This window comes from Cupressus sempervirens, chromosome 8 (genome assembly GCF_028749045.1).
Source record: "Cupressus sempervirens isolate cs-2001-9-10 chromosome 8, ASM2874904v1, whole genome shotgun sequence".
Classification (NCBI taxonomy): domain Eukaryota; kingdom Viridiplantae; phylum Streptophyta; class Pinopsida; order Cupressales; family Cupressaceae; genus Cupressus; species Cupressus sempervirens.
Window position 1 is genome coordinate 237,305,185 of NC_143125.1, and position 10,024 is coordinate 237,315,208.

Here is a 10,024-nt window from a genome sequence, read left to right on the forward strand (position 1 = left end):
TAGTGGAGAAAAAGGACATCTCCACTTCTTTAGGGGGATTTTCATTTCTATCCTCGTTTCCCATGGTTTTGACATCAATACATTTTATGTTAGTATGCAAGATCTCCTTTAGACACCCAACCTCTTAAAGAAACTCATGACAATCCTCTAACTCCTGTTCCACCTCTATGTTTCTCCACTCCAAATTGGCATGAGCAATGAATAGAAAATCAAAATTGACTTAGCTCTAGGGACTTCATTTTTGAATTTTTCTATGCCATATTCTTGTACTTCAAAAATATTGATGATGTATTCATCCCACCTAATCTTCTCAGAGTTCCAAGAATTCATATTTGACTCCAAGGTTTTTGTCAACTTATCTACTTTGGAACTAGTTATGGAAAAATGAGAGAAATAATGGATTTCCTGAGTGTGAACAATGCTCAACCATTCACCATAGGCTTGGAAAATTGTGTGGTCTCTCTTAACCTATTTGAGGAAGACTTGATTCAAGGGAGACTCTACATCAATATATGAAATAGCAATGGGCAAGGCTTCTGCATGTGGGATCTATAGCTCATAAATATATTCAGCCATCTTCTACATTGATTGCTTTAATTCTTGCTTATCTCTTTGATCCTTCCATATCTTCTGAGAGATCCTATTATTTGCCACCTTCCATATTTTCATATCAGTGGCTCTTGAGGTAGGACCAAGGATGGTGTTCTCCACTACATAGTCCTGAGGTTGTATTTCCTCTATGATTTTCCCAACTGTTGGCTTCATAACCTCTACAATCCACTAACCTATTTCATCCTCAATGTTCAACATAGTCTTGATCTTTGGCATTTTGGTATTAGGGGTCTTCCCAAGGCACTTATTCATCATTTCTCCCATAGGGAGATTTGGTGGTACTAGGCTTCTCTTCTTGCTCATTGATAGCTCAAACCAGGTAAGTACCAGATGATTGTCCTTAGCGGTAGGTGTCTATAATAAAGGTGATGAACTAAGTACCATTGTACTCAGAGTAGTGGTACCTTCCATAGTTTTTTGACACCCCTATTCCATCTTGTTAATGAGAGATTCCCCTATTTCTTCTCACTCATCTACTATTTCAAGTTCGACCATTGCAGACTTGTTTAGAGGAACACTCACATTCTTCACTTATTCTTGCTTCCTCCTATTGTGAGATCTGGTCCACTTGAAAAAGGTAGGGAGATCAATTGAACCTTGAACATGAGGTTCAAGTTTAGCTAACTTTCACTTTCCTACAATGGGTAAATCAAAAACCTTATTAGAACTAATAATAACCAAGGGTGAACTTGAACTATCATGAATCCTTTAAACACTATAGGTCATTGATCTTGACCACCTCTTGAACATTAGCCATTTCTCTATTCTAGCCAAGACAAGTTGGGTTCCTATTTGTAGGTCATCTTCCTTTGGCTTAGTCCAGTCAATCTTTGGTAAGGGATAAGATTCTATCTTCTCAATGTAGGAATAGTCAATGATCTCTTCATCATTCTCTTCAGTCACCCCTAAGACATCTAAAGGAAGATTGAAATATTCAATCTATGGTAGAGTTAGCCTAGACTAAAACTTCTTTTTTACTTCAAAGTCATCTTGACAATTTGTCCAATTTTTTTTTAAGTGGGGAGTGTGTGGAGTAGAAGAAGCTACTTCAGAGTACTTCATAGCAAATTCCTGACTGCCAAAATTGGGTCTAGCAGGGTAAGTTAGTAAGCTTAGGGATTTGATCTTGACTTTGAGTTTGAGGGTATCTTGAATAGTTTTGTATTTATAATGTCCAAGATTAATAGAAAATGTGTACCCTGAACCTTTCATTGCCTTATAATTTTTTTTCCACTTCTACCGACTATCTTTATACTTCAATTAATAAAAAATGATCTAGACAATGTTGGGGCAACCTCAGTGGTTTACATTCATAGCCTCCAATTTTGAGATAGGTGAATCAAGGAAACAAGGTGAAGTAACTTCCATAGAGATAAATCAAGTAGGTGGCTTCTTCCATGTACCTCATGTTTTATTTTCCTTGCAATTGAAACTCCATTTTGGCTAAAAATGTGTCTTGAACTATTTTGAACCCATCCAAGTTTTTGTTCTTCTACAAGAGAGGGTAATATTCATAAATGGGCATACTCAAGTTCTAGTTTGAGTGTGGTAGACCTTTCCATTATTTATGACAAGCTAGGATGTAGAACAAGTTGGAGGTCATGTAAAAAGCATAGGCTCCAGAAGCATGGGATAGTTCTTCTTACAACCTAGTTGCTATTATATTAGCCCAATTAATGCATTTATTTTCCTCTAAAATAGTTTGAATGAAGAAATACATCTAGTTTTTGCACTGGAAGACATGTGGATTTCCCTTTAGCCTATTAAGCAATGTGATGACATCCTTGATTTTAGGGATCATATGCTCTCTAGTCAATGGTTTTGCAAGACAAGAACCTTATTTTTTAGACTTGACAAGCCAACTTTTAGCAATGTTGTTGTTAAAATTTGTGACACTTGTAGAGAATTGGGCATAGGAGAAATTGATGGTCCAGTCTTCATATACCTCACATGGAAGAATTCTTAGAGCACCCATAACAACTACTTGACTCACATATACTAGAACATCACCATTAAGGGCACAAATGCATTTTTCAACAACATCGTATCTATCCCTACATGCTAAAACTAACTTAGGATAGGAAAAAGCTTCCAAGAATGTGGATGCTTGCAACAAACCACTATCTGTAACCTTCTATGAGATGAAATTGTGTTTTGGGTTTCAAACCTAGCCAAAAAATTGCTCATATCTTCCTTCGCAAGGAAAGTGTCCTCCATATTGAGAAATATACTACTAATAACTAACTCTCTAGCCTTTTTAGGTAGTTTCAGGTGGAAGGGAGTGGCCATGAAAAAATTAAAATTGAAGGACAATGCTAAAGAAGAATTTACAACTTCTCAAGAAATACAAAAGGAAAAGATTCTTGAAAAATTAAAGTTTAGAGACTCATCGAGTTAAGCACATGTAGGTTATAGAACAAAGACTTAAGTTATCACCATGTACACCAAATGAGACAAAATAGTTCTACCAAAGCCAAAATAGTAGGGGGAATGTAAATAAGGAAGACTTCATTTAAAAAATAAGACTTGGGCTTAAAGCATGTGGATGGATGAAAAGATAGGAGTTACAATCATTAACAATCCACCCAAGTTCTGAATATGCCATGACATATTGCTTCATTATTACTCTTAACTTCTCATTAATGTGAATCCTTTCCATAGATTTAGTAATATTCCAATGTTTGTAAGCTATCCCCTAAGATACATGGCATCAGAGGCATAAATCTTTATAACCAAGTGGGCATGATCAATTAGTTCAATGTTCAAGTTCAATAGTCATGATATATTGGAGGCTATGCTCATGACTAGACCAAACACAAAAATAGACCCATCAACCTTGAACCTTGAACAACATGTGCAAGGTTCAAGTTCAAATTGAATGATGAGCATTAGTATCCAAATATGACTTATTTTCATAACTTGACCAAGATTCCTAATGAACCTATGAACCTTGAACCTTGAACAACATGTTCAATGCTCAATTTCACCGATTTGTTCAACAGGGAGGCTTAAAAACAAGGAACACTGAAAGAGTTAAGATTTACAATGAGACTTCAATAAGAGATCACCTCTTTAAGAAATATATAATCAACTATTACCATGATTATGTGGACCATACATGAGTAACGACTAGCTTTGATTGGGGATTTAGATTGTGAGGGATTCAAAATGAATTTAGCTATCTCTGGTTTCACACTAAAACTAACAAGAAGGAACAAAAACATAAACTAAGACACATAAAAAATCTAGAAGGAAACTAAGCTAAGGCACCCAAAAAAACTAGAAGGAAACTAAGCTAAGAAACACAACAAAACTAGAAGGAAACTAAGCTAAGTGTTGGAAATTTGATTGAAAAGCTCATGATTGAAGATCAAAGAGGGAGATTGTTGCAAAGAAGGAAGTTTTTTGTTAAAAGAATGTTTTTAATCTTTGTTTTGTCATTGATGTCAAACCTACTATTTATAAAAATGACATTTTCTTATATGATCCAAGTATTATCACTTAGTTGATTGATGAAGAGGATTTGACCAACAAGATGTAACAAGAACACCTAAGGGAGAGGTTGAATTATGATGTTGTAATGAAGTACAAGGATCAGTTAAGACAATGGTTAAATGATGTATTGATAACATACTCAAAGATACAAAGGTTGGTCACACTTAGAAACATTAGAAGTATAAGTTGTAATAACGTTGACTGCAAAACCTAAACTAAGTTCATTAGTGGGTGCCAATCAAGCTAGTTGAAGTCAAGCAAAAGGAAAATCTAGTGTGTGCCGAGTGATCTTCAGGTGTCGAGTGAAGTTCAAGTGCTAAAAAAAGTATTAGGTGCTGAGCTTTAGAAAATCTTAGTTGGTACCAAGTGAACTTTAGGTGCTGAGCATCAGTAAAAACATAGTTGGTGCCAAGTAACACAGTATGTGTCAAGCACTAGTATTTCAATAGTGCCAAGCTGTTGCATTATTGTAAATGACGAAGATTTGCCAAATCTGAGATGACATAGTTGTTATCTTGAATTTTGTGAACTAGTTGTAGGATAAGGATGATGCGCTGGTGGCAGAGAATTCTATGTAAACCATTTTTGGGCGAATTCAAAGGATTATTCAAGAAGTTTCTAAAGAAAACAAAATATGGGTTATATACAATGAATCCTACCTAATCCATACAAATTGAAATTAAAGAATGGAAGAATCAAGTGGGAAAGGAACTCCATGACTTCTATTTAAGGAGTCATAAACCAGGAAGCAAATGCTGTTGATGGTGAAGTGCCAAATTGCGAAGTGATTAGAAGGGTGTCAAGGAGAAGGAATCTAGGAGAAGAACAGAGTAGGGAGACTCTGCTTCTACAAGTGGTCAAGAAGAGATGATTGCACTAGTACATTGAGCATGGAGACTCAAGGAGAAAAAGCTTGAAAGGAAGGCAAGCTGATAGAGTTGCAGAGATTGAAGGCTAGGAAATGTAAAGAGCTAAAGAGTGATCTGAGATCTACAAGTTGAGTTGTATGCTATAATCAAGTCAAAATCCCTAATTGTTACTCTCTACCAATTGTATCAGTTAGGATAGAAGGAAAATACTATGGACTTAGGTTGGTGTAACAACCATTTTTAAATCCTTTAATAGGGTGGCATTCCAAGTGAATGTTCTAAAGTTCTCTAACCAAGCTCACTTCTAACAGGGTGGTTAAATCCTCTAACAAGTTCACATTTAACAGTATGTTGTAGCCTTTAACAAGGTAGGCCTTTCATAGGGCATCACTTTAGAAGAGTGATAATTGAGTAGCATGTTACTGGTAGTTTTTCCCAAATTGGGTTTCCATGTAAATCACTATGTTATGTGTTGATCTTTTATGAGTTATGCTTGCATGTTGATTTACAATAACTTGTTGAATAATTATAAATTAATCTGCATTTTCATTGACAAGTTATTTTTAAAATTATTTATTCAATTTAATTTAAATTAAAGCTTTGTCGATCTGAATGAGAACGGCAAGTTAAAGATTGAGTTAAGACAATAGACTTGTGAAAATATAATAGTTAACTTGAGTCTACTTTCATCCATGTGAAATTGTCTTTGTTGAATAGAAATGGTTCATGTATGTGAAATGGTTTTTTTAATTGAAATGTCTTTTATAAATTAAATGATCTTTATATAATTCTTTTTTATAATTTATGGTCATGATATTGGTTTCAAATATTTCTTTATATTGAAATTATATTTTATTTATTTATTTTATATTTATTTTGTAATTCTAGAAGTAAAATCTCTTATTTAAACAAATCTTAACTAATCAAAGATGCAATTTAGATAAAAATGGTGATTCTAATCTTCACATTTTACTTTTGTTAAAAAAAATCATAAGATATTTTATTTTATTTTATTTTTATTTTAATTAATGTATGAGAGATGTAAAACTTTGGAATACAAGGCATGCAAAAAGTTAAGAACTGGGATCATACACTCATGGATGTAAAATTATCTTTTTTTAATTAGAAATGATTTATGTATGTGAAATGATCTTTTTAAAGTTGAAATATTATTTTTTTAAGTTTAAAAAATTTAATATAAATTAAGCATGGCCTGAAAATTAAAAACTACTACAAGCGTCCCGATGTACACTCAATGGTAGTATAACAATTGAAAATATTCTAGCTTTTCAATTATATGACTTGTTGTTTTCTTTACATTTGTTTCACAGATTAATTCACCCATGACTTGGAAAAATTCATCTCAATATGATATAAAACACCCATTTTAGGCTGTCAAACCAAATCCTTGATAATACCACCACAATCAGAAAACCCTTTTTCATACATTTGTTTTTTTTTAATGTACTTCATTCTTTCTATTAAATGGTGGATTTGGTCAATGAATAGATTTAATATATTTGTTTAGTAAATGTAGCATGAAATGCTTATTTAAATTCTTTTCATCTCATGTCATAGAATCAAAAGATTCAAAAGAGGCATTAATTTTGAGATTAAAATTAGATCAAAAGCCATTACTTCGAGGTTCAGAAGATGACATGCAATTGCAATTGTCATTATTGACTCTCTAACATTAGGATAATCAGACATCAAGAAATTTTTCATTCAGTTAGTTGTTTAGTTATTTTGTCTGAAAGCCACATTCATAAGATATGTTCTCCTGTCATGAATTATTTTCAGGTAGATTTTAATATTTGTTATTTTGCTAATTTAAACCCTTTTATAGGAAAAACTAAATTTTAAATTTCATCTTAGTTCATATTATTTCATATGTATGACTTACATAATTGTTTTGGTTGCTAACTTGCGAAGTCATCTAAATTATCGCTGTGGAATATAAAAGTATTAATATACAATAAATAATTTTAATTTTGACTGTTATTTTTATTTTCACTTTTTATGAAAGACTAAAAGTACATCTTGAAGCTGCCTTGAACAAGAATTTGTTAAAGAATATAGAGAAACATGTATCTTCCTCTAGACCAAAATTCTCATATTTTTTCCAAAGAACTTTAATATGAAATACTTGTTTGTATATATGCACAAGTGCGAACGGCTTAAACATCACACACTAAGGCTTCATTTCTAGAGTAAAAGTGTTAAATAGTCAAAGTTTGACTTACTTTTCCAAACTTAATTTCTTCCTAGTGTGTGATGTTTAAGACTGGCTGCAAAGTGAGTCTAATAAAGCTTCAAAGCTCTAACACTAAATTTAGATTTCAACTTAACTATTAATTTATTTTTCTTCTATCGTAGACCATACTCGTTAAAACCTAAATGTTCGTAAAAGCTGGAGAAACTAAACAATGGAATCTATGGCTGATTCTAATTATAATTAGAATACTTGAAAGTTGTTTATACACTTTCTTGAAACACCCTTTCGCACATTTCTAATTATACATAGATGGAAAAGAATGTCTTGACAATCATAAACTCATAAATTGCTCTTACAAAATAGAGATTGCTTGATACTGGAATTCTATAGAATATTAGTATCATAAAGTGACGAGCTTTTCATTTCACCCATGTTATCAAACAAAGAAAATTTCTTATCCAAAACCCACAATTGGAATACCCAGAGGCAAGCAGGCATGTCATAATAAATTAAATAACCATAGATTGCAGGCAAGAAGTCTCATAGCCTGTTGAGCTCACATTGGTGTTGCACTCCAAAAAATTAAAAACCGTGGAAATGGGAGAAATAAGGATGTTCAAGGCATTGATTTGCTGTTAATCTTCTGCTGGGATCCACCTCCAGCATCTTCAAGAGCAAATCCATGCCTTTTGAGCATCCCATCTTTTCAACCGTACTTTCAAGCCAATTCTGCAAACCAAACCTCCAGCCGCCACATCCCAAAGTATTGCTCAATAGCTGCACACATGAGATTTCTGTATAGTTCAAATCTGATAAAGCATCCCAGTCTGTGTCCATCATCTCCCATGCAGAACCTCCCACGTGCTGAAATACAATACTTAGCTTCTCCTCTAGAGAATGCCCACAAAACAGGGGTTCTCCAATCACCATCTCTGCAAAAATGCATCCCAGTGCCCAGATGTCGATTGCAAAGCAATTATATGCTTCTTGTTCCATTAATAACTCAGGAGCTCTGTACCACAAGGACACGTATTCTTCCCCATTTCTTTCTATCACACCATTCTTTTTATCCTTCACCATCTTTGCCAATCCAAAGTCTGCGAGCTTAATTGTGATGCCTCCTGCCTTGTTAATGGAGAGAAGGCAATTATTAGGCTTGAGATCTCTGTGTGCAACGTCCATGTCATGGCAGTAGGCCACTCCATAGCACAGCTCCCACATTAGCCCTTTCACCAAGTCAGTTCTATTATTATTAGTGTTCCTCAAATACAACCAAGTATACCAGTTATCATGATATGGATATGATCCTCCATGAATAGTTTTCTTGATGAATGAGAGTGGGTCTGTATCCATCAACTCCATAGCAATGTAAGCTATTTCATTTGCATGAGCCACACCCGAATCATCACCATTATTGAGGGTGTTGGTTACCCTGAGAAAACAACCGTGCACTATTTTTGCCTTGCCACATCCAAGAATCTGCACCACATACGGGCTGGGAGATAAGAGCCTCAGTATCTCGCTCTCCTCAAATGTGACATCAATGCACAGAGATATTTTGATGGCCACGGTACCTCCCTTGTTGAAATCCAGAGCCTCTGCTATGACTCCATACGCACCACGGCCCAAATAGTTCCCCAACATGTATCTGCTCTGGCTCATCAGATAATTCTTCAAATTTTCCCTTCAATTTATTTTCTCCAGTCAATTTGAAATACGCTGAAATGAAAGGTTTTATACTACAGCACGCTTTTTCAAAAGATGTTTTCTGCTTCTTTAACACTTGGTCTAAAACTATATTAAAATTTTTGTCAAACTATGTAAAGATTTATTTATTTATTTATAAATATTGTGCATGTTCTAATAACAGAAACCTAACAAACCAAAATATGATTTAGATAATAAAAATAGAAATTGTGATCTTCAGATTTTAATTTTCTTAAAAAGAGAGTGATAAGTTATTATTTATTTATTTTCAATATAGTGATTATTTTATGTTTTTATTGAAAGTAATGTAATTATAAATTAATGATAAATTATGTTTGAAATTATTTATTTCATATAATTTTAATTAAAGTTGAATGGACCAGCAAGCTAAAGAGTGAGTTTAGAATATAGGTATATCAAAGATGATGTTGAACTTCAGTCATGCATGTAAAATTATCTTTTAACTAAAAATGTTTCATAAATATGAAGGGTTTTTTTAAGTTAAAAATATCTTTTTCAATTAAAAATATTTAGTTTAATTTAGTAGAAGTTTCTAATCACATTTTATTTCTTAGAAAGATAATTGTGTGACTTAATTGTTTAAGATTAAGTTGGAAATGTGGATAATATCTATTATAAAATGATTAAAATTTAATTTCTACAATGGGAGAATGGGTGGAGTGGGATGGTGTGAGCATGTTAATGTTAACTTGTATTCTTCTAGATTAAATTTGACAACTATCTATATGTCAAAAGTTTAAATATCATTATAAATAGAATAGAATTTTTAAAATAATTTAATAAATATCATATAAAATATTTGTTTAAATTATAATATTTGGAGATATAAATTAGAAATTATTAGAAATTAATGATAAATTATGTTTGAAATTATTTATTTCATATAATTTTAATTAGTTGAATGGACCAGCAAGTTGAAGAGTGAGTTTAGAATATAGGTATATCAAAGATGATGTTGAACTTTAGTCATGCATGTAAAATTATCTTTTAACTAAAAATGTCTCATAAATATGAAGGTTTTTTTTTAGTTAAAAATATCTTTTTCAATTAAAAATATTTAGTTTAATTTAATAGAAGTTTCTAATCACATTTTATTTCTTAGAAA

General features: G+C 32.7%; 1 protein-coding gene across 1 annotated transcript; it reads right to left on the reverse strand.

The window, feature by feature from the left end:
* Positions 1-7,773: 7,773 nt before the first annotated feature.
* LOC149542382 (cyclin-dependent kinase B1-1-like) lies at positions 7,774-8,835 on the reverse strand. Its single transcript, XM_089795723.1, has one exon. The coding sequence runs from the start codon at positions 8,833-8,835 to the stop codon at positions 7,774-7,776; it is 1,062 nt and encodes a 353-aa protein (XP_089651849.1).
* Between the last annotated feature and the right edge of the window lie 1,189 nt (positions 8,836-10,024).